Source organism: Camelus ferus, chromosome 3 (genome assembly GCF_009834535.1).
Source record: "Camelus ferus isolate YT-003-E chromosome 3, BCGSAC_Cfer_1.0, whole genome shotgun sequence".
Taxonomy (NCBI): domain Eukaryota; kingdom Metazoa; phylum Chordata; class Mammalia; order Artiodactyla; family Camelidae; genus Camelus; species Camelus ferus.
In genome coordinates, this window is record NC_045698.1 from 90,817,918 (window position 1) to 90,844,113 (window position 26,196).

The following is a 26,196-nucleotide window of genomic DNA, read 5'->3' on the forward strand; positions in this document are numbered from 1 at the left end:
CCAAGTGACCCTGTGTGGTCAATACCTATCTTAGGGAATGACCTTCACTATCTACCCCTAGTGTTTTGTTTTATAAGGATTGGTTTACATTACACTTCTTTGAGATGTATCTACTTAAAGAAAAAATTTTAAAAGATCAAGTTTTCACAAAGAATCATGGAAAATAGGATCAAAATTTCAATGTGCTCTGTTGCTTGCTTTATGTTTAAGCCATGAAACTCCTTCTTCTATTATAAAATCGAATTTTACACTCTTTAGGCCCAGAGTCTGTCTTATCTAGAACTCGGGGCTCTAAAGCTTAGGTTCTGTGTTGGTCAGATTCAGTTCTAATCCTCACACATTTCTAAACCTCTTTAAAAGGGCAAATAGGTAAAGTGTCCCTGTTGTCCCTAGGAACTCAAGTTTTTTATAATTCACCAAAAATAATTTCTTGAATATTAAAGTATTTGCCTTATATTGTATGTACTTTACACAGATTCCTCATTTAGTTCTTGTAACAGCCCTGTGAGGTAGTTACTATTATAATTTCTGTTTTTTTCAGATGAGAAAATTGACAAAATGTGAAAAGACTTGTGTCATATCATATTTAGTTAGAGGTAGAAACAGGAATTTAGCCTAAGCAGTCTGGCCCCAAAGCCCAAACTCTTAACCACCTTACATACTGAAATGTATTGAGCCCAGAAGAAAGGTTTTATGGCTGTTCTCCATCAACATAGCATATTTTTGTTGCTTTAAATGTTTTTAAGTGAAATAATTATTAGAATAGCTAACATTGCATATTTACTAAGCACTTTACATGAATTCTTTCACTAAATGTTCATAGCAACACAATGAGGCTGACAAACTGTCAGTTGTCTTAAATTATGCTGCTATAATAATGCCAAAGTCTCAGTGGTACATATGAATAAAAGTTTTATTTTTCACTTTCTTTGGTTGTCAGCAAAGGCACTCAAAATTATTTATATATCCTCTTTGCCACTATATCTTCATTTTAAGTGTGTGTATGTATGTGTGTAGTTTAACATACTTGTATGTATTGAGTTTTGTTATCTAAGAAAAAAGCATTTTAATTTAAATTCTTAGATTTACAGAAATAAAGTTTTAAATTGAATTTAGAGTCTCATAGCTAGAGGTTTCACAAAGGAAACTGGAAATAAAAAGCAGGAAACAAAAGTATGAACGAGTGTTAAAAGTATATGTTAGGTTTAATTACAAATTTACCAGCCTATCAAAAACTCTCCAAGAGACTTCATGTATAAATTTCTTATTTTTATACTTTGTATGACATGGGGCACAACTACTTTCTCGACTAGAAAATGGTAGATGTATGTATATAGCATGTAGTATCATAGTATGATGAACAACATGTAAATGATTGAGGCAGGAATTATAAATTTGTAAAGCAAATAACTATTTATATATATTTGCTTTCTCTAGCAGCCAGAATAAAGATAAATGAAGAATTCAAATGTAATAAAAGTGAAACTTCTCCTAAGAAAATAGAAGAGGTACAGTACTTAAGTTTTTCAATTATGATAAAATGCATACATTTTCTTAGCAACTAAAGGAAATGATTAAAAAGAGAAGTTTTATGAAAAATCTTTTTATAAGATCTTTTATGAAATAAAACTTGTTTGGTATGGCTTACCTCTCTGGGTCATCTGCCTGTACCCGTAAGACAGCAAGTTGCCTGGTGAAAAGAGCATGAATATAGCCTTGGTCAAAGCAAGAACAGCTGAACCAACCCAGAAACCACAGAGATGCTGTCTTCATCTAAGGCAAGCGACTCAAACTAAGGAGAGTGGGTGTCGTGATAACTCCCTCAGTTCTGCTCATTTGCTTAAGTGGACAGATTTTGGTTTTTTTAATTCCTATCTTGACTGTGTAAGTTGGCCAGCCAGAGTTTATAAACTATTCTTGCTTTGCCTTCTTTATTTTTGTTTAGTTTCTTGCCATGATTGAAGGCAGTCTACTACACTAGTCTGTGAGTTCCCTGGTACTCCCAATACATGTTTATTGAAAAAATGCACAATGATTCTTTTCCTGCATAAAATCATATGCTTGTATACATTGCCTCTGTCTTAGGAAGGAACACTGCTTCCTAAGTGTTCCTGTGTCTAACTTTGTGCTGTCTTTGTATACATTTAGGGAAAGGGCCTTTAGGAAGAAAGTGAGAAAGAAAAATAATTTGCAAGGGTAATTATGATTCAAAGAATTGGTTTGGTAAAGAGGAAGTTACAAATTAGAGAAATTCTTCCATATTTAGTGGAATCTCCACACATTGAAAAAAAGTTTTTATACAAGTGTGTTTATACTGAGTAGAGAAAAATGCTATTTTTGAAATAGTAAATATCTGTAATAATCAAACTAATGAGACAAAATGAGATAGCCTAAGTATTTCTATCTCTCAAATTTTAAAAAAAGGGAAAGATTTCACTTAAGCATATGGTAGGGCCAACAGGGACTATGTAATTTTTATTCATGGCAGAAGTTAAGAAGACATTATAGTCAAGTCATGACTTGAAGAGAAGTTAAACGGTATACACCAAGGTTGTACTACTTTGCTCTTCAGTAGACTGAGTAATAAACAGTATGGTACAGGCATACCTCATTTTATTGTGCTTTGCTTTATTGCACTTCAGAGATACTGCGTTTTTTTCCAAATTGAAGGCTTATGGCAAACCTGCGTTGTCAGATGATGGTTAGCGTTCTTTAACAGTAAAGTGTTTTTATTAAGGGATGTGCTTTTTTTAAACATAATGCTATTGCACACTTAATAGACTACTGTATATTGTAAACATTACTTTTATATGCACTTGGAAACCAGAAAATTTATGTGACTCACTTTATTGTGATATTTGCTTTATTGTGGTGGTTTGGAACCAAACCCACAATATTTCTGAGGTATACCTGTGACTATTTTTAAAATTTGAAGTCATGATTTTAAAAAATTTTAATTGAGATCTGTTTTTATTAACCAGTTGGGAAAATGAACTACAATCTCCCAAATGCATTTCACTTGTAGAGCACTAACATTAAGCAATCTAGAAATTAGATATTTGTTATATATAAATGTATATTTTGTACTTTTGGTAACTCTGCATATATTAAATATTTAGTAGTTTTTAGATAATTACATTGTCATGTATTAGAGGCTTCATGAAGTCTTGGCACCAAAAGGAATCTTAGGCATCCTCTCAACTAGCAGCTGTCAGACTTTTTGGTCTCATGACCACTGTATCTTCTGAAAAATTGACGATTCCAGAAAGTGCTATTTATGTGTTACACCTATCAACATTTACCATATTAGAATTTAAAACTGAGAAATTTTAAAAATATATATTGGTTAAATAATTTTAAAATAATAAGCTCATTACATGTTAACAAATAGAATGTTTATGAAAAATAACTATTTCAGAAAAATTTGGTGAGAAGAGTGGCATTGTTTTACGTTTTTGCAAGTCTCTTTAATGTTAGCTTAATAGAAGTCAGTAAATTCTCAGACCTCTTCCTCATTCAATCTGGTACAACATGATTTTTAGATTGAATTATATGAAGAAAATTCAGCCTCATACATATATGTAGTTGGAAGAGGGTAGGAATATATATTAGCCTTTTCAAAAAATTGTGGATATTCTTTGATACTATACCTCAACAAGTGGTAAATTTCCTTGAAGGTTAGTTGCAGAATGGAGCTTGTTATCTTTTAGTCCAAAGGATATATATAAATATATTCCTTGGTGGGGAGGGTCCAGGATTCATACATACCACATCCTGCTCATCCCGTCAGATCTCCCCTGATCTCTTGTTTCTCGTCTAGCCTTCTTGTCAGCCTTAGACTTAGAACTCAACTCAGTTTATGCACCTCCAGTGGATGAAGAGACCAGTTTTTTTTTCTTTCTCTAAACCCCTTCTCAAGCCTGTCAGGAGGTAAGGCTTTGCTCTGTTACAGCCTTCTCCATGTCAGTTAATGGCAGCTCCCTCCTTTTGATGCTCAGACCAAAAACATAGATAATCTCTTTCTTTACTGCTTTCCTTCTCTCATACTTACATCCAATCTGGCAGCAAATCCTGTTGGCTTAACCTTCAAAATGTACTCAGAATTTGACCACTTCTCATCTTCCCCATCATTATCGCCTGGTTCAAGCCATCATTATCTCTCACTGGGTTGTTAGAGAGGCCTGCTACAGCCTATTCTCAATACTTTTAAAGGCCTGTCCTATCATTCTTCTAATCACAACCCCCATGGCTCCCCACCTTATTCAAAGTAAAATCTGAAGTCCCACCTACCATGACTAATAATACTATATCGTCTGACCCTTGTTAACTTCCCGCCTCAACTCACCACACTTCTCATTCTTACAATCTCAGTTCCTTCTTTGAGGATGTTTGAATTTACCAAGAACTTCCCTGTCTCAGGGCACTTATGCTGATGCTTCTTCCTAGGGTATTTTTTTTCCCACATGCCCTCATGTCTGCATGTAGTAGAGCAATAGATTTTAATCTGTCTTTCCCTTTGGATCTTTTACTCATGTATGATTTTGTAACATCATGCACTGATGATTTGGGAAATATAGATTCACCAAAGGATCTTCCAAAAGTTGACATAGTTCAATATGTAATATTTTAAAATTACATCTGTTAATATTTATCTTATCAGAAAAAATCTAAGTATTGGGAGGCTGTTGAGCTTGTTGTGGAAGGTACAGGTTTTCCAGAATTCTGATTTTTTTCTTGAAAGCTTGAATTTTATTGTTGTTCAGAAATAATGTCAGTTGTTTTCTTGAAGTGACATACTCATTTCACCCATTTTCACAAAAATGTCTGCCAAATACCCAAGTCTGAATAATCGGACCTTATATCAGTGGTTCATTCAAGTAAAAATGATATTCCAAAGAGAAAGCTCTACTTCTGTTCACAACTCAAACAATGCAGATGGCTCTAGTATTGTGAAAGTTGTTTTGTCTTCATGGGTCCCTGAAAGGGTCTCAACGTCCCTCAGGGATCCATAGCTCTGAGAATCACTGTTTTAGTCCAGTTCTTCGTTTTGCAGTGATGAGGTCTGAAACTCACAGAGTAGGTTAAAAACCCAAGGCCATACACTTAATGGTAGAGCCAGGGATGGAATTCAGGTATTCTTATTCCTAATCCAATATTCTTTCTAGTGTTCAGAACATCCAGCTCTGTAGTAAAAAGAGAGGTATAACCCTTCCCAAAATAAACTATGCATTTTAAACACACGGTAAAGTATATATTACCACAAAAATACTCTAAATCTGTTTTGGAAAAAAAAAAAAAGTATAGTGGATAGATATAGGGTAGAAGTATACGCATGTCTGAGCTTTCTGTATGGATTGGAATGGTTACAAGTTAAGGGCAAGTATTGCCTAAAAAGAAATTGTAATAAACCTATAGTTTTCAAAAACAGCACAATCATGTAAACCATTGAAAAAATACCTGGAGGATTTATTCTTGTTTTTTTTTTGTTTGTTTTCATAACAGCTGATAAAAATAGGTTCTGATGTTGAATTGATACTGAGAACATCTGTTATACAAGGTATTCACACAGACCACAATACGCTGAGTAAGTAAAATTAAAGAAGTGTTTTCCCACTGCAGTGTGTTTTAAAATGGAGCAAGTGCAGTGCATGTTACGCTGATTAGTAAAGCAGCTTGATTTTGCCAGACATTGTGGTATATATTGTACACATTTGTGAGGCTATATTTTAAAATGCTGAATTGTGCAACTGTTTAACTAGATTTTTTTTCTTTTTCTTTTATTAATTTATTTTTTTCTTTTTAATCTTAACCACTGGTTATATTGCAAAACTACAGTTACAGAGACAGAACAGGCACACCTCATTTGATTGCACTTCGCAGGTAATGCATTTTTACAAACTGAAGGTTTGTGGCAACCCTGTGTTGAGCTAATCTATATGCTCCATTTTTTTCCAACAGCTTTTGCTTATTTTGGGTCTCGGTGTAACATCTTGGTAATTTTTGCAATATTCAAACTTTTTCATTTTGTGTCTCAGTGTAGCCTTTTGGTAGTTCTTGCAATATTTCAAACTCTTCAAAATATCTCAGAGGTTTGCCTGTATGACTGTTTCTGTAATATTTATCTGGCATTCTTAATTTTCCTAGTATCATTTACCACCTACCTAGACTAAGTCTGTTTCTTTATCTTTTATTCTATGATTAGAGTTATTTTAACTTAGAAGAATTGGGACTATACGACATGGAAGTATAGTTGAGGATCTTCCATTATACTTCCAGACTCCTGCTGGGGTTTCACCAGAATCTCATTTCACATAATATTTGGTTTTCATTCCCTAAAGTATTTGGGGGGATGACAACAACAACAACAATGATAGAAACAACATACAAACAGAAAAGTTCACAATTTGTAACAGTATAGCCCAGTGAATTTTTGCAAAGTATCTGTGCAACCAGCATCCACTCAAGTTATATTATGTAACCAGTATCCCAAAAGCCCCCTCCTCATGCTCCTCGCAGTCAGCCCCTCCCCACAAGTATAACCACTGTTCTGACTTTTAACACTATCAATATTTAACCTAGTATAATAAAAGTGTTTGAACTTTATATACATGGAATCATATAGGATTACTATTTTGTCTCCCTTCTTTCTCTCAACATTGTATTTGTGAGATTCATCTTTATTATTGTGTATAGCAACATTTCCATGAATGTTGTTGGAATATACTACAATTTATCCATTCTGCTATTGTTCCTTTGGTTTTTTCCCTAATTTGGGGTTATAATGAATAATGATTCTATGACCATTCTTGTAAGTGTCTTTTGGCGTAATACACACACAGACACACACACATACATGTACAAATACATACACATATATAATGCATTTTCTTCAGTGCATGTGTACCTAGCAGTGAAATTTCTGGATCATATGGTATGTGTTTATTCAGCTTTGATAGATACTGCTAACCAGTTTTCCAAAGTAGTTAGACTAATTTAGACTTCCAGCAGCAGTATCTGAGAACCCCAGTTGCTTTATATCCTCACCAGCTCTTGATATTGTGCATCTCTTTATTTTAGCCTTTCTGGTGGTTATGTAGTGTTATCACATTGTGATTTTAATTTGCATTCCTCTGGTAATTAATGAATTACTAGCACCTTTTCAGTTGTTTTAAAATGGCCATTTGGATATTCTCTTTTATGAAGAAGCTGTTCAAGCCTTTTGCCCATTTTTCTAAGAAGTTATCTGCCTCTTTATTATTGATTTGAAGGAATTCTTTATATGTCTTGAGTATAAAGCCTTTGTTGGATATATGTATTAGAAGAATCTTTTATTTTTTGGCTTGCTTTTTCACTTTGCTAATTTTATGTTTTGATGAGAAGTTTTTTAACTCTAATGTAGTCCAGCTTATCCCTTTTTTTCTTTATGGTTAATACTTTTGATTCTTGTTTAAGAAATCTTTGCAAGTCTCAAGCAAGGTCATGAATAGATTCTCCTGTGCTTTCTTCCCAAAGCTTTATTGTTTGATCTTCTCCATTTGGTTGTTTCTATCAACTAGAATTGATTTTTGTATATGATACGAGGTGGGAGTCAAGATTTATTTTTTCACATCTGAATATTCAGTTGATCCAGCATCATTTTTTGAAAAGACCACTCTTTCCCTACTGCAGTGTAGGGTCACCTTTGTCATAAAAATAAATAACTGTATATGTGTACACCTATTTCTGTGTTATAATGGCAGTAAAGATAGCTAATCCTAAATTGAAAATTTGTACTCATTAGCTTTAATCTTAATAATAATAATAATAATCTTTAGAGCTTCTGTGTAGTGTAGCCAAAATTTTATGTGAGTAATTATAGTTAAATATTATTTTTATTACATGAATAAAAATTTAGGTTATTTTATGTAACTAAATTTGATAACTGTATTTCAAATGCCTGGTTTTAAGTATGATAATTTTCCAACAGGATTGAAAATTTTGACTCTTACATGATTATTAGTATATAATACTATATTGCCTTAAATATGGCCTCATTCTTTCTATTAAGATATATATATGTATATATATGTATGTGGGTATATATGTGTGTGTGTGTATATATGTGTGTGTGTGTGTATATGTATGTGTATATATATATATATGGATCTCTTTTTCCTACTTTATGCCTGTGGGTTCAAGATAGAACAGATTTGATTCTTTAATCGCTATATTGGGGGGGGTAAATTTTTTTTATTGGGAAACAAATATACAACTTGGAATGTATGGTCCTTTTAATGTATTGTTGAGGGTTTTTGCACCTTTGTTCATCGAGGATATTGGCCTCTAATTCTCTTTTCAGTGTGCTTGTCTGGTTTTAGTATCAGGGTAATGCTGGCCTCATAAAATGAGTTTGGACCTGTCTATTCCTTTTTTTTTTATTATTTTTAAAAAAATCTTGACCTGAAATTTGATTTGGGATCATAATTTAGTTAAAGCATTTTTATTTTAAGGGAATTACTTTTTAAATGACACATTTAATATGATCATAATAGAGAAAATCTTTCAGGAACCTGAAGTATAGGAAATAAACCATGTTCTTTCTTAGTGTAGTTCCTTACTGAGATCTGACAACTTCCTAAATTAATGTTGTTACAGTACTTTGATATCTAATTTAGAGAGCAAAGTTAGGAATTTTATAGTCAATAAATCAAAGTTACAGTGAAAAATAGTATACTACATATAAATATACCTGTGATATGTTCAGCCTAAGTGAATTCAGAAAAACTCAACTATAGAGTGCCTTTTCATTCCCAAGCTTACCTAGTAAGGTAAATTGTGTAAAGAGATAGAGAATGAATATTTGACGGATTTTCTGAACCAATTTTTGAATATCTTTGTTTTGTTTCAGGAATTTTCATCTCTATGAGTTCTAAATCCCCAAGATAGAATCTAGAATATTCACTTCCTCAGTTTCCCTTGCTGCTCAGGCACAGATGTTTAACATAGATGCAGCATATTACCTGTATTCAGAAATGAACTTGAGAAAAGACTCCTGGCACAGAATCTATTTTCCTGGCAAGAGTTAAGATCATTGGTTGCACAGTAAAGTTATTGATCCAGAAGTGTCACTGGTGTGGTAGCAGGAACAGATGTAGTAAAGCTGATTTTCTGGCAACATGTGAAGTGTAGCATCTTGTGCTCCTTGAGGGTAGAAATGGTGGTAGTTTTTTCTAGTGCTCCGTAAGCAGCAGCGGTTTTTGTCATCAGGCCAGTTCTGTGGTAAGCCTTTGGACATTGTTCATGGAAGCTTAGCCTCAAGCCTGCCTGATTCTTAAGCCCTCACAATAATTCTGTGAGTTAGACCAGCAAACTGTTAATAAATGCCTTTTATTCCTAGTTAGCCAGAGTTGGCATCTGTTTCTTATAACTAAGAACAAAAGAAGTTGTCACCAGAGCTGAGATACTGAAAATTACACAACCTAAAATGCCAAGTTAGTTGACTGGAAGGCAGGGATAGAGGAAAGTAGTGTTGACATGGACCTGAGCATTACAGGCTTTAAGCTGGTGGCCCTTGCTATGCAGTGGTGAATGTCAGATCAGCCCCTCCTCCTGCCTTTGGGGAGTACAGTTACAGCAGTAAGGGAAATAACCAGACTGTCAGTGTGTACTGGTTATTTCCTCCTGCTTTCAGCAAAATATTGAAAAAGAGGATTAATGCAGATTAAGCTAGTCAGTCTGCAAAGCAAAGATGGAAAGAAGTACTACTTTGCTAAGGGACACTTCTCGCTACATCCTAAAGTCTCATTGATTGAGAGTCCTATAATTTAGAGCCTTGCAGGCTTAAAAATGCCAGTTGCTCTTATCCACTAAAACTGAAGGCAGTACATGCAGGAAGCCTCTGAGCTCTAATATGAAATAAAATCAGTACCCTAAGCCTTTCTCATTTGCCAGACAAAGATCAGCTAAAAGGATGCGTTTACTCACTGGGGTTGATCGTTTTTCATTGCATTAAAAAATGTCCACTAAGCTAAGGGTTAGGGAGATGGGACAGCATAGAATCTGTTACCAAAGGATGAAAATCTTCATGCTTAATAACTGTGTCAAGTTGTTTGCCTGTAGTTACTTGTACATGGAAATGACTGGGAAAAAATAGACCTGGAGCCTGTAAAGTTTTTGAATAAATGACATTGCTGAAAAACCCCAAGCCTGGCTAGCTCTCTTCAACTCTTAAGACTCTCCCTGGTTTCCTGAACTCATGTCAACAAGAAGTGGACTATGAAAGCTTCAGAGACTCAAAGAGGGGCATTTTCCCTAATATCCCCCTGTCTGGATCCCCCAGAGGACAGACCTGGAGCCTTGGAGGACAGTGGATGAGTGAGGGTCTTTGGGTGTCCCAGAAAACAGGATTAAGTACTGCCAGATTGACTGATTATTGCTTTGCCAAAAGCAAAGAGTTCTTGCTCTTCCGGTACAGGATTTAGGATTTGCTGTGGAGCATTGACCGCCATGTGTTTTCCATTCCAGGTTTTTATTGCTGTATCCTGTTTACCCTTTACTATGGTCCAGTAGGTACCTACCATGTGAGCCACAGCTGGACCTAATGGAAAGGCTAGCATATCAGCCAGAGAGCCCTGATTTGAATCTGGATCAGACCTTAGAGGTCAGGGAGTAAACGGATGTAGTGTTGTATGGAAAGAAGGGTGTATATTTCATGTTCTCTGGCCAGAAGTGTCAACTGCTTGTTGCCTCTCCAATATTCATTCTTTCCTACTAACTGAAGAATTGTGTTCAGGGTGCAGTGTGACAGGCAGGAAAAAAAAAGTGAGTTCCCAGACCATGTGACTCTTTTCTGGCCAGTGTAAGGAAGTGTCTACTGGATGTTGCTTCCAGTAAACCTATTGTTTTCCTGTTCAAAAGGCATAGGCCAAACTCGCACTCTCCTTTTTGCCCTTTTCCCCCTTCCTGCTTAGAGTGCAGATGTGATGGGACAGCAGCAATGAAGATGGAAACCAAACATGAGAGGTAGCAGAACAGGAATTTAAAAAGAGCCTGAGTCCATAGTGGTACTAAGGACCTGTAGCAGCCTAGGATTGCCTTCATCTGTGTTTCTTGATATGTGAGAGAATTAAATCTCTTACTTACTTAAACCACTATTTGTTGGACTTCCGGTTTATCTATCTGTCTCTTCCACTAGACTGTGAACTCTGTGAAACTGAGGAGACTTTTTTTTTTTGAGGTATAGTTGATGTATAACATTGTATTGGTTTCAGGCATACAACATAATGATTGTATATTTATATATATTCAGAAATGATCAAATGATCTCCAAGATAAGTCTTGTTATTCTGTCCCTATACGTAGTTACAAGTTTTTTTTTCTTGTAAAGAGAGCCTTTAAGATCCTCTTAGGGACTTTAAAATATGGAATACAGTATTATTAACTATAGTCACCATGCTGTACTGAAGAGACTATTATACATATGTCTCTGTATCTTCATTTCTTTTTTCCTTTTTTTTTTTTGCTATAGAAGCACACATTTTGCTTGAGGTAATTAGGTTTGTTTATTTCTAAATGGAGAGGGTACTGGGGATTGAACCAGGGACCTCATGTGTGCTAAGCATGTGCTCTACCACTTGAGCTATACCCTCCGCCTGTATGTTCATTTCTTGATGTAATGTCCAGCAAAAAATAAGCACATATATGTTTGATAAGTGAAACAATTTACTGTCATTGTTAATAAGTTAAAACCTAAGGTATAATTTGCTTTCTGGTGAAAGCTCCATAGATTTGGTAGAAGCAGTGAGATATTAAAAAAATGGTTAAATAATACTTATTTAACTGGTTTTCATTTCAGTAAGCCAGCTTTACCATGTGACTCATAGAAGCATTATTTCTAGTCAGATTACTTATTTGTGTGTGTGTGTGTATGGGTGTGTGAGAGAGAATTTCAGTTTTCCTTTTGAATTGAATTCATTTTAGAAATAATCTTTTAAAAAATTTTTAATGATTCAAATTTACAGAAAAAGTTTAAGAAAAGTTAAAGAATATGTGTATTTCCTTTACCCAGATTCCACAAATGCTAACATTTTACTACATTTGCTTTATCATCTTTCCTTCCTTTTTTTTCCCTGAACTTTCTGAACATAAATTGCAGACATAATGCCTCCCCGCACGTCCCCAAATCAGCATTTTTCAGATCAACAGAACCTCTTGTTTTTAGATCTGAAGAAATACTTTAGGGTATATTTCTTAAAGATACGTCATTGTATTTCCTAAATTTACAAGGACATTCTCTTATATAACCACAGTATAATTATTAAAATCAGGATATTAACATCGATTCAATTCTGTTATTCAGATTTTTCTACTTGTCCTAACGGTGTCCTTTATAGATTGGATCCTCTGGTCTAGGATCCAGTTGAGGATCCTACAAATGGCATTTACTCACCATATTTTTTTAGTCTTCCTAATCTGAAGCTGTTCCTCAGTCTTTGTCTTTCATGACCATGTTGTTTTTGATGAATATAGACAATTTATTTTGTAGAATTTGATGTGAGCATTTTTTGATCATGACAGTTCACTTGGATTCAGCTCTTCTGGAGAAAAAAGGAGAAATCATTTATCTCCTCAAAATTTTGTATCTTAAGAGCTTTACCTCAGTTGACTCCAGCATTATGTCTTACGTAGAACTCAACATTTGTTGTTGTTGTTGAACACTGTTTCTCAGTGGGGTTCTGTTGTCATTTTAACCGGGATAGTTCTTTGCTGCACCAGACTGTCCCACACATCCCTGGCTCCTGCCCACTAAATTCCAGCAGCATTCTTCAATAGGTGTGACCACCCAGAACACCTCTAGTTGAGAGCCACTGTTCTGTAAAATTTGGAATCTTAAAATTGGGACAGTGGCTTACTTTTTATGTAGTAGGTAGTATAAGCTAATTTTCCAGTTGATAGTTTTAATTATCATTAATCTGTAATCTGATACTGACCATGTGCTTTAGCTGAATTCTGTTCAGTTTTTTAATTAGTTATATTTAATAAGTAAATGATAAAAGGTTAAGATGGTCGCATATATTTTTATGTGTCTGAAATGAGAATCCTATTAACTATCTCCATTTAAAATCAAGAATTCCACCTTAGAAGTTAACTGAAATAAAATATCACTTGGAAGATTTACTTTAAAAGTCGATATTTTATTGTTATAAATTTTAGGGGAAATAAGTCTATTTGCATTTCATTTAAATTTTAATGATGTTAAATATTCTTTTTGTTTCTCTTTCAGAATTGGTCCCTAGGAAAGACCTTCTTTTAGAAAATGTGCCGTATTGTGATACACCAACTCAGAAGCAATGAATTTTTCTAGAATAAAATCAAGTCTTTGTTATTTTTAATTTTAAAATATATAACTCTGGCAAACATCCTGGAAATGTAGGTAATTTTTCTCTGAACTGACATATTGAAAATGAATGAATGAAAGTATAGTTTCATAATTAATTTTCACATTTTGGAAAGGACATTGCTAAAAACTGCAAAACATAGTTAAGTATTTCTAAAGAATAATACAGAAGAAGACATTTCATTTTCACTGAAAATCAAAGTGTATAAAGTAAAATAAATGCTTAGGGAGGTATGTCATATTCACTTCTCTTTGACCTTGCTGAGTATTTTGTCTTATCATGGCTATTTGAGAATGCAGTGTTTTTGACAGGTTGATGGATTTTTCTTCCCATATGAAATGAAGCTATTAGATTAATAATATTAGATTAAACTAATATTTAGTTCCCAAAACATTAATTGGCACCAAAATCACAATGTGTGTCAACTTTCCACAGGAGGTGGCCTTTGTTTCAAAGCACTGGAATTATTTTTGTAGTTAACAAGTAATTGTAGTTTCCTTTTAGAGATAAAGCATATGTCTCTGTTCCTATAAAGAAGTTTTAAAATTAATCTTCTGAAGATGGATGAATAAAATATCAAAATCACCTATGATAACTGTGGAATACAGAAATCCTAATTGTTAAGATAATAGTGGCCCTTGATCAAACTGTATAATAAGACATTAGTAGAGTTAACTGTAGTTAGATCACAGATAGACTTTATTGTGAAAATGTAATATGTGGCTGCATCCTTTTCATTTTAATCAGTAAAACCTAAATGGCTTTTTTTTCCTTCCACATGTTTCATCCCTCATGAGATTGGCAGTATCACAAAGCAGCTTGGCATTTTACCACCTAATGGTAGGAACTATAACATTGTATTTAATAGTCTTCTCTTTTGAGTCTTTTCTCTTTTGAGTTGTCTGGCTTTTTCTTATTGACCCTTTATATATATTTATATAGTTTTTTTTTTAATTGAAGTAGAGTTGATTTACAGTGTTACGTTAATTTCTGGTGTACAGCATAATGATTCAGTTATACATATGTATATTCTTTTTCATATTCTTTTTCATTAGAGGTTATTATAAGCTACTGAATATAATTCCCTGTGCTATATAGTAGGATTTTGTTGTTTATCTATTCTGTGTTATATATTCTTGATGTTAATCCTGTGTTTGTTATCTGTGATACAACTGTTGTCTAAAAATATGTGATTTGTCTTTTTATTCTGTTTATGATAAACCTGTAGTATGAGACTTTATTTTAGTGAATTCATTTTTAAAAAATCTTTTATTTTATTGATTTTGCTTTATAGCTTTTTAAGAAATTCTTTTCCTTTCCAAAGTCATAAAGATATTCTAGCACATTTTCCCCTGGTTTTTTCCTCTGAACATTGAAGTTCTGCTTTTTATCTTCAGGCCTTTATGTCTAGAATTTATTTTTATTTGTGATATGAGAGAGAGATCTAACTTTATCTTTTTTTTATGAGATAACAGTTTACCTCACCATTATTTATTGAATGAGCCCATCCTTTTCCTGATAACATGTAAAGCTACTTTGATCATATCCCAAATTACTATGCACTGAAATCAGTCTAATGCTCTTAGCTGTTGAAGGACTTTGCTCCTACAATTATCTTCCTCCTCTGCCGAATATTTTTTCCTCTCTCCACTAGATTGTTCTCAACAGCATTTAACCTTCTGAAATATTTTCATCTTAAAAAAGGTCTTGAACTGCCACCCCTGCCCTTGAGCTTCTTTGCTCTAAAAAGCTTCTGTGTTTACTCTCTCCACTTCTGCCCCCATCTGTTATACTGATCCCAATAAAAATTTAATTCCAATCACTCCACTGAAACCTTTCTTGTTCCAGTTACTGTTTACCTCTACTTGGTAAGTCCAAAGGTCAATTCTCGGCTCTTATTTTATTCATCCCCATAGTAGCAACTGTTATAATTGGTCATTCTACCTTTTTTGAACAGAGACTAGACACACATTGGTTGTAAACCTCCTATAAGTAGTGTACAGCCACGAAGCAAAGTAACAAAAATGCCTGCCTCACCTTCTGTTTGTGATTTTCAGATCCACTCTCAGCCCTTCTTGATGCTGCTCTCAGCCTTTTCTGGGAAGACTGACCTGTATGAATCAGCTCAAGTGTTTCCCATACCCTCTGGCTTTTGATTGGTTCAGCCAGTGGAGGACCCTGGCCAGAAATCAGGGGGAGGGAAGAGAGTGAAGGCAGGTATTTATTTTTCTGGCTCTATCCCTGAGAGGTTGCCTCAGGTTGGCATCGTCCCTCAAAGTTGCTGTCAAGGTGATCTCTGTACAGTTCTTCCCTTGCAGTTTGAGTAAGAGCTTCCCCACCCCCCCTCAGATCTGGGTCAGCAACATCTCACCCATGTGAGTTCCCCTACACGCGTAGTTTTGTAATAGTACCTTTATAAACAAAGCTTCCTCAAACGTGTATTATAAGTACATCATCTTTTTCCCATTGGGACTTCAGTAATTCACTGCCCTGGGGGAACATAACACTTTGTGTAGGTGAGAGACAGATTAATAAACACAATTAAGAAATAAATTAGAAGGCAGTAAGTAATGGGGAGAAAGATAAGGCAGGAAAGGAAGATAGGAAAGCTAGAAAGAGCAGGGTGTTGCAACTGTAAATCCTGTGATCAGGGAGGGTCTCACTAAGGAAGTGATAGTTGAGCAAAGACAAAGGAGGTATGTGAGGGATCTTGCTGTGCAGATATCTAAGGGAAGAGCTTTCCAAATAGAGTGCAGTGTTAATGCAGTGTTCCTGAGGCAGGTTCTTGTCCTCTGTGTTTGAGGAGAACCAAGTGACAGAGCAAAGTAATTTTAGGAAGACAGTAGTTGGAGAACAAAAGTCATAGAAATGATATGGTAGGAGGCAGGGATTTTCTTTGAAGTGATACATAAGTAGAATTTATTACTAAATACCATATGAGTATACAAAATGTATAAATGAATAACAGCTAAAAATATAGTCCAAGAAATGTGATATAAACATTTTTTAAATGATAAAAATGCCAGGTTATGTAGGCTATTATTAAGGACTGAGGTTTTTACTTTAATAAAATACAGAGCCATTAGATGGTTTTGGGAAAAGGAGTGATTTGATCTGATTTTAAGTTTTAAAGACATCATTCTAGCTTTTGTGCTGAAAGTAGATTATGGGGGCAAGGATGAATGCAGGGATACCAATTAGGAGTCTCCTGCATTATTCTAGGTAAGAGATGACAGTGGCTTAGACCAGAGTGGCAGCAGTGATGGTGGTGAGAAGTGGCAAGACTCTGGGTATATTTTGATAGTACTCGTGTGTTACCTAATAGATCGAGTATGAGGTGAGACAGAAAGAAAGAAGTCAGAGATGATTCCCAATGGTTATGGATTAAGCAACTGAAAGGATATTGTTGCCATCAATTGTGATGGTGAAAACAGAGTAGATTTGTGAATAAAGATCAAGAATTTAGTTTTGAGCATATATTAGTTGAAATGTCTAGAAAATATCCAAGTGGAGTTGTTAAAAAGACATTGGATTAACATCTATAGTTCAGAAAGTAGTCTGGACTGGAGATATAAATATGAGAGCAATTAATATAATCATGACAGTAGATGAAATCAGCAAGAAACTGATTATACAAAGAGAAGAAGAAAAGTCAATGATTGAATCTTTTGGGGCACTCCAGCGTTAAGAGTTAAGAATAGAAGAAACAAGCACAAGAGACAGAGAAGAAGCTTCCAATAAGGTAGGGTGAAAACAAGGAGAATGTAGAACAGAGATTGGCAAACTATGGGTCACAGGAGCCAAATCTGACCCACTTCTTTCTTTTGTAAATAAACTTACATTGGAACACTGCCATACTTAGCATTTACGTGTTGTTGATAGCTGCTTTCACATTACAGTGGCATAGTTGAGTAATTGCAACAGAAACTTCATGATCCACAAACCCCGAAATTGCTGTCTGGTCCCCTTACAGAAAAAGTTGTTGACCCCTGGCATGCAGAGTCTTGGAAGCCAAGTCAAAAAAAAAGTGTTTTGTTGAGAGGAGGTGATTGCATTGTGATCACAATGAAAATTCCACTAGGAATACCAATGTGAAGGTGACTTTGGTGACTTTAGCAAGACAGTTTCAGTGAAATAATTGGTGAACATATTCTTATTGATTGTTCCCAAATTGATCTCTAAATGTATTGTAATCACAGTTAAAATTGCAGTAGGATTTTTATAAGGAACTGGTAGAACTTACTCAAAAATTTATGAGGAATAATAAAGGTCCTTAAGTAGTTAAATCAGCTATGATAAAAGAGAGTAAAATTGGATATCCATATGCAAAAAGAAAAAAATGAAACTTTGATCCATGCTTGATAGCATATACAAAAATTATCTCAAGATCAATTTAAACATAGATCTAAATGTAAAACCTAATACTGTAAAACTTCTTGAAGTAGCAGGAGGAAATCTTTGTGACTTTAGGTTAGGCAAGAATTTCTAACATATGATACCAAAAGCACAATAATAAGAGAAAAGTAAATAAACTGGACTTTATCAAGATTAAAAACCTTTGCTCTGCAAAAGGTAACTGTTAAGAGAATAAAAAGATAATCCACAGACTGGGAAAAATATTTGCAAATCACGAACTGATAAAGAACTTTTATCCAGAAAATATGAAGAATTTCTAGTCATAAGAATACCAAAAAACCCAATTTTTTAAATAGATAAATTTTTGAATAGACACTTTATCAAAAATCACAAGTGGAAAATAAGCACATGAAAAGATCTCAAAATCATTGGTCATTAGAAATTAAAACCACACACACAAAAAAGAAATTAAAACCTTAATGAGATACTACTACGTACCTATTAGAATAGCTAGAATTAGAATCTGTGTGACTATACCAATCTTGGCAAGGATGTAGAGGAACTGAAATTCTCATACATTGCTGCTAGGAGTGTAAAATGGCAGAACAACTTTGGAAAACTATTCAGCAATTTCTTACAAAGTTAAGCATATACTTTCCATTCTTAGGTATTTACCTAAGAGAAATAAAAGCATTTATCCATACAAAGACTTGCATGTTTATATTACACAGCAAAGGAAACCATCAACAAAATGAAAAGGCATCCTCGAGAATAGGAGAAAATAGTTGCAAATCATGTATCTGTTAAGGAGTTAATGTCCAAAATATATAAAGAACTCATACAAATCAATAGCAAAAAAAAAGAAACAATCTAATTTTAAAATGAGTACACATTTTTCCAAAGGAGACGTTCAGGTGGCCAACAGGTACATGAAAAGATGCTCAGCATCACTCATAATCAGGGTAATGCACATCAAAACTACAATGAACTATCATCTCACACCTGTTAGCATGGCTATTATAAAAAAGATAAGAAATAGCAAGTCTTGGCAAGGACATGGAGAAAAGGAACTCTTGTGCACTGCTTGTGGGAATGTAAATTGGTACAGCCACTGTGGAAAACAGTATGGAGGATCCTCAAAAAATTAAAAATAATACTACCATATGACCTAGCTATTCCACTTCTGAATATTTATCCAAAGAACATAAAAATACTAATTCAAAAAGATAGATGCATCCCTGTGTTCACTGGAGCATTATTTATAACAGCCAAGATACGGAAAGAACCTAAGTGTTCATCGATGGATGAATGGATGAAGATGTGGCATATATACACAATGGAATACTACTCAGTTGAAAAATAATGAAATTCTGCCATTTGCAACAACATGGATGGACCTTGAACGTATACACTAAATGAAATAAGTCTGGTGGAAAAAGACAAACACTGTATGATTTCACTCATATATGGAATAAAAAAAAATCAGAACAAACAAACAAACCAAAAAACAGGCTCATAAATACAGAGATCAGATTAATGGTTATCAGAGGGGAAGGGGTTGGGAGTGGGTGAAATGGTGAAGGGGGCCAACTGTATAATGATGAATGGTAACTAAATTTGTGGTGGAGATCACTTTAGTGTATACGGATGTCAACGTGTAATGCTGTATACCCAAAATGTAATAATTGAAAAAAAAAATAGGCCTACCATGTGATACAGCAATTCCACTTCTGAGTATTTATCTGAAGGAAATGAAAACGCTAACTGGAAAAAATGTATGCACCCCTATGTTCATTGCAGTATTATTTACAATAGCCAAGCCGTGGAAGCAACATAAGTGTCTTCACTGGATAACTGGATAAAGAAAATGTTGTGTGTATGTGTATATGTGTATAAATGTATATATGTATGTGCATGCATATATACAATGGAATATTATTCAGCCATAAAAAATTTTGCTATTTGTGACAACATGGATGAACCTTTAGAGCATTATGCTAATAAGTCAGAGAAATACAAATACCAGATGATCTCACTTGTATGTAGAATCTAAGAAGAAAATAAAACAAAAAGCCCCCCAAATACCCAAACTCATGGTAATGGGTGTTTGCAGGAGTCTGGGTTTGAGGGGTGGGTGAAATGGGTGAAGGGAATCAAAAAGTCTGAGCTTCAGTTGTAAGATAAAAGTCCTGGGGATATAATGTACAGCATGGTGACTGTAGCTATACTGTGTTGTATATTTGGAAGTTGCTAAGAGAGTAGATCTTAAAAGTTCTCATCACAAGAAAAAATATTTGTGACTATGTGTGGTGATGGATATTAACTGGACTTAATGTGGTGATCATTTTGCAGTATATTCATTGAATCATTATGTTGTATACCTGATATTAATATAATGTTATGCATCAATCATTTCTCAAGTTTTTCAAAAAGACTTATTTATAGCAGCCTTATTTGTAATGGCCCCAAAGTAGAAATAACCCAAATATTCATCAGCAGATGAAGAAGTAAATTGTTTCTAAAATGTCCTTCTGGCAATCCATTGTTACTATCTCAGAGCTCCTGAGAATAAGAAATCTTATTCAATAACATGTGATTCAGACCTTCAATTTAGAATATTTTTCTTGCTATAGTCTTTTTCCTAGTTTTAGCTGAATGCAGTCTCTCCATTTATTCAACCAACATTAACTAAATTTCGTAGGATCAGTCTCAAAGATAGGTACTAGAGATTCAAAGACAACAATCTGGCAGGGAAAACTCTCAGGATGTAGGCAATTATAGTGTAATTAGTGCTACCCAGGAATAAATAGAGTTTTAAGAATATAAAAATAATTTATTAAAAATTGGTTTATAAAATATAATAAATATACAAGATAATGAGCTTTTAATCTCTTAAAGGATAAACAGATATACCTAACAGCATCTGAAAAATGGAATGAAAAAGATAGGACTTTGTGAGGCAGGAGAAGTTTGGGGAATCTTAAGCTTTCTGCCACAAACTTCTTTGTAGCTTTTTTTTTCTCTTATCTTTTACTCTGGCAGCAGGGTGAAAGGGCTGTTGTTTTACGTGAGATTCCTAGAGAAAGAGTTTGAGATGGAGTTTTGCATGCAGGAGGTTTAAATTAAGGAGTACAGTCAGGAATAACCCCCATGATGGAGTGAGAGAAGCAAGACTGGGAAGAGGGAGTTGTTGGAACTGTGATTCAGCTGCAGAGGAGACCTAGAGCTGAAATGGCCTTCAGAATTGCCTTGAACTGAGCAAGGGGACGAGGCTTTTGTCCTTTGGTATCAATAGTCATTGAAGGTGGACCACCCCAGGGAAGAGGTGTAACTTTAGCGAGGCAGTTCCCTTCGGTGGCACAACTCCTAGAAATAGCAAGACAATCCCAGGAGCTAGGGAAACGTCTGTCTCCTTCTGAGGGGGACATCTGGGCACTGCACAGAATCCATGCACCAAATAAGGCTTTTCCATAATTAGCTCAAACTGCTTGAGCAGGAGAAGCTGAACTTTAAAGCTGGGTGTTTCTCTTCTGGGAAGTAAGTACCTCAGAGACAGTTCGTTACTTGTTCAGACCAAAAGAAGATGGCAAACCCATTAGAAAAGAAGTATGAGTTGAGATTCAAAGTGAGTTAATTCATGGGGTCATTTGTTCATTCAATGAATGTTCATCTAACATCAGAGAAAAGCCTACCGAGGAGGAAGCAGGAAACTGGGTTCTAGTCACAGCTCTGTCACTGAAAATTAGGTCTTTGAACAAATCGTTTATCATCCTTGGATTTCTGTTTCTTTTCCTGTACCATGAGAATTGTGGACCAGGTGATGTAGCAGTTACACATATTTTAATTGTAAATAATAGAAGCCCTCTTTAACTAGAAGAGAGAAAAAAAAAGAGGGAATTGGTTTAAAGAACAAATTTGTGTCTCATAGACTTAGATTGGAGCTGGGCTTCAGTGACAGTCTGGAACGCTGTAGGCAATCCAGGGATGCCCTCACCCTTACCTCTGCATCTGCTGCGTTCTTTAGTATTGCTGCTATCCAGCTCACTCCATTTTTCAGTTCAAATGAGGAAAATAACTACAAACACTCCTGAGTTTACATCTCGTCTGTTGAAGAGAGCAGATATGCTCAGGTTAAAATTCCTTGGTCCCAATTCCAAACTGAGAACAGAGTTTGTTGGCCTTACTTGGATGAAGGGAACAATTGAATGTTTCTGATTCGAACAGCTGTGTGTAGGTGAGGAACTTAGGAGGAGGAAGAGAAGTTTCCAGAAAGACTTAATAGAATGTTTGGCAGCAGCCAAGATGTCCACTGCTCTTATCTCTAAAATTCTGTAATTGATTAAGCAATACCTGAGTAAAATTTGATTCACTTCTCACTGATCCTTCAGTGATGTTTCAAACCATCATTTAAAAATTATGATGGGTTAGTTAATTAAAATAGATAAATTGCAAATGGAAATTTGACAATTAAATGAGAAATACTAAAGCCTAAAACCTTCAACAAAATGTGTTGACAACTTCACTTTTCTGTTTAGACCTGTAACAAAAATGACAGTGTTTACCTGGTAATAACATATCAAGAAGTGCACAAATAACATTTTCAGAGGGGGAAAATGTTGAGTGTTTAAACCATTCAGACTACAGATAGCTTTTCCTGATTTATGGTTGATCAGTGTATGGCTTAGACCCATTTCTGATAGTCACTTACAAGGAAGGTCATATTCTGTAGCCAGAAACGTAGCTGTCTTAAGGGTTTGTGAAGTGATTGACAGAAACAAGCCATTGACACAGGGTGAGGATACAGTCTCCTTTAGTTCACATAGAGGACTTTGCTCATTTATATTTGCAGCAGGGAATGCAGTAGGGTTTCCAGTCTTACATGCAAACCTTCCTGATCTTCAAGTCCCTGCAGAGATGTCAAACTGCCAATGAAATGACCTGACTAGGAGGATGATCCAATCAAGCTCTTCAGGAAGTTTATTCCCTCTCATCTCAGGGAACTTTATACCACATTGATTCTTCCCAACTGTTCTGAGAGCTCACTGCATAACTGCCTGATGACTCACTTGAGAAGCTGATACTGATTCACTCCATCTTATTATTGATACTCAGGAACGAGCTAAGCTGGCTTAGACTGGATGATTATCAGTAGCAACTCTTGTGAACAGTTCCCAAGCACAGACTGTCAGGCTGCCTAAGGCCTATTCTTACATAAGGTTTTCTCTGATGCAAGGGACTAGAGAAACATATAATTATTTGGTAATTTTGTAACAGTCTAGAGCAGGAGTTGGCAAATTATGGCCATCAGGCCAAATCCAGCCTTGCACCTGTTTTTGTAAATGTGGTTTGATTGAAATGCCCGTGCATTTAGGTGTTGTCTGTGGTTAATTCCTTGGTACAGCAGAACACTGTAGAAACACTGAGGAGTTACAACACAGACTGTATGAACCACAAAGCCTAAAATATTTACTATTTTACTCTACATAAAAAGTTTACCAACCCATAGTCTAGGGAAAAACTAACATTCTTTTACAATCTGTACTGACAATATAGAGCATTTCAAATTTGCCACCTAATTGTATACAGTTCTCCTTTTAAAGACATTTTCTGAATATGTTCTTATATATTGTCTCAAAAACATGATTTAGTAAAGATGTTCTTTTCAGTAAATGACAGTGGGTAAATAGAATATCAATATGGAAACAATCTCAGACCGTATCTCACACCATACTAAAAAACCCATTCCAAAGTTTGTATAGATCTAGACATAAAGGAGAAAAGAATAACGCTGTTAAAGGGAGACAAAAGAATATCTTAATGACTTTGGGGTAGGCAAAAACTTCTTAACTGGGTCACAAAAAACATCAACCATAAAGGAAGAAAATTTGATTAATTGGGCACCATTAAATTTAAGAACCTGTTTGCCAAAGACACATTAAGAAAGTAAATAGGCAAGCTACAGAGTGGAAGAAGATACTTGCAGGACATATGTCTGATTCATACCCAAAATATGTAAAGAATTTCTCCAAATCCATATGTAAACATGTAAGAAAAATGGACATAAGTCATCTCCAAAAGGGCATATTTAATTAGCCAATAAAACTATGAAAAATGTGTTTAACTATATAACTCATCATGAAAGTGGAAAATATGGCAAGGCTATATGACTATGTGCCCACCATAATGAAGAAAATCTAAATGACAAAAGTACCAAGAGTTGGAAAAGATGTGGAGCATCTGGAATTTTCATATGTTGCTGAAAGGAATGCAAAATGGTACAACACTTTGGCAGTGTTTACTAAAGCTGGACACATGCATATCCATTATGCACTCAGGTATGGAACTATGTTTATCAAAAGATGTACAAAAATGGTCACAGCTTTACTATTTGTATTAGCCCATACTGGAAACAGCTGCTAGGGTGTTAGTAATGTTTTATATTTTAATCTAAGTGGGGATTGCACAATGTTTACTTTGTAAAAATGCATTGAGCTTGCACACTTGAAATTTGTGTGCCTTTTTGTATATATGTATATTATGTAAATTGAGTTATAGTTGATTTGCCAATATTATATTAGTTTTGAGTGTGGAATATAGTGACTCAAACTTTTCACAGACTATATACTGTATTTTAAGTTATTATAAAATATTGGCTCTATCCATGTGCTGCATAATATGTTCTTATAGCTTATTTGTTTTATAAATGGTAGTTTGTACCTCTTAATCCTCTACCCCTATCTTGTCCCTCCCCTCCTCCCTCTCCCCACTGGTAACGACTAGTTTGTTCCCTATATCTATGAGTCTATTTTGTTATATTGACTAGTTTGTTTTATTTTTTAGATTCCACATATAAGTGATATCATACAGTATTTGTCTTTCTCTGTCTGACTTATTTCATTAAGCATAATACCCTCCAGGTCCATCTATGTTGTTGCAAGTGGCAAAATTTCATTCCTTTTTATGGCTGAATAATTTTCCATCGTATATATTTATATATCACTTCTTCTTTAACCATTCATTGGATGATGGGCACTTAGGTGGATTCCATATCTTGGCAGTTATAAATAATGCTGCTATGAACATTAGAGCACATGTGTTTTTTCAAATTAGTGTTTTTGTTTTCTTTGGATATATACCCAGGGGTGGAATTGCTGGGTCATATGGTAGTCCTATTTTTAGTTTTTTGAGGAACTTTCATACTGTTTACCATGGTTGCTGCACCAGTTTATATCCCACCAGCAGTGTAGGAGGGTTCCCTTTTCTCCACACCTTCAGCATTTATTGTTCACAGACTTTTTAATGATGGGCATTCTGATAGGTGTGAGGTGATATCTCATTGTGGTTGGATTTACATTTCTTTGATGGTTAATAATGTTGAACATCTTTTCATGTGTCTGTTGGCCATTTCTATGTCTTCTTTAGAAAAAATCTTTTCATATCTTCTGCCCATTTTTTAATAGACTTTTTTATTTTATTTTGACATTGCATTGTATGAACTATTTATATATTTTGTACATTAACCCCTTTTTGGTTATATCATTTGCAAATATTTTCTCCCATTCTCCCATTCAGTAGGCTGTCTTCTTGTTTTGTCAGTGGTTTCCTGCGCTGTGCAAAACTATGTTTAATTAGGTTTCATTTATTTATTTTTGCTTTTATTTCTTTTGCCTTAGACATTTCAAAAAAAATACTGCTGTGATTTATGTCATTGTTCCACCTGTATTTTCTTCTATGAGTTTTATGGTTTTGGTCTTACGTATAGGTCTTTAATCCATTTTGAGTTATTTTTGTATACAGTGTGATAAGAGATTATAATTTCATTATTCTACATGTAGCTGTCTGGTTTTCCCAGCACCACTTATTGGAGAGACTGTCTTTTCTTCATTGTATATTCTTGTCTCCTTTGTTTAGATTAATTGACCATAAGTACATGTGTTTATTTCTGGGCTTTTTATTCTGTTCCATTGATCTATATGTCTGTTTTTGTGCCAGTACCATACTATTTTGATTACTGTAGCTTTGTAGTATAGTCTGAAGTCAAAGGCTTGTAATTTTCTTTTTGTGATCTCTTTGTCTGGTTTTGGTGTCAGGGTGATGCTGGCCACTTAGAATGAGTTAATAATTGTTTCATCCTCTGCAATTTTTTGAAATAGTTTGAGAAGAATAGGTGTTAAATCTTATCTAAAAGTTTGGTAGAATTCACCTGTGAGGCCATCTGGTCATTGACTTTTGTTTGTTGGGGGTTTTTCATTTACTGATTCCACTTCAGTACTGGTTATTGGTCTGTTCATATTTTCTGTTTCTTTCTGTCCCAACCTTGCAAGGTTGTACATTTCTAGGAATTTGTCCATTTCTCCCAGGTTGTTCATTTTATTAGTGTATAGTTGTTCATACTAATTTCTCATGCTCCTTTGTATTTCTGTGGTGTCTGTTGCAACTTTTCTTTTTTCATTTCTGATTCTAT

The 26,196-nt window shown here is 34.7% G+C and overlaps 1 protein-coding gene across 8 annotated transcripts in view; it reads left to right on the forward strand.

Moving 5' to 3' along the window:
- Positions 1–26,196, forward strand: part of LYRM7 (LYR motif containing 7) — a 56,538-nt gene that overhangs the window by 5,447 nt on the left and 24,895 nt on the right. Inside the window, exons 3-6 of one of the 8 annotated variants that reach the window (XR_004318701.1) lie at positions 1,438–1,508; positions 5,503–5,584; positions 13,262–13,407; positions 14,174–14,216. Coding sequence is in view for 2 of the 8 variants with exons in the window: in XM_032476660.1 (XP_032332551.1) it covers positions 1,438–1,508; positions 5,503–5,584; positions 13,262–13,332 (224 nt within the window). In the remaining 6 variants the exon portion in view is untranslated. Of the gene's footprint in view, positions 1–1,437; positions 1,509–5,502; positions 5,585–5,835; positions 5,891–13,261; positions 15,199–15,433; positions 17,232–26,196 lie in introns of those variants that run through there. The other 7 variants (XR_004318702.1, XR_004318697.1, XR_004318699.1 and 4 more) reach the window with 7 other exon arrangements.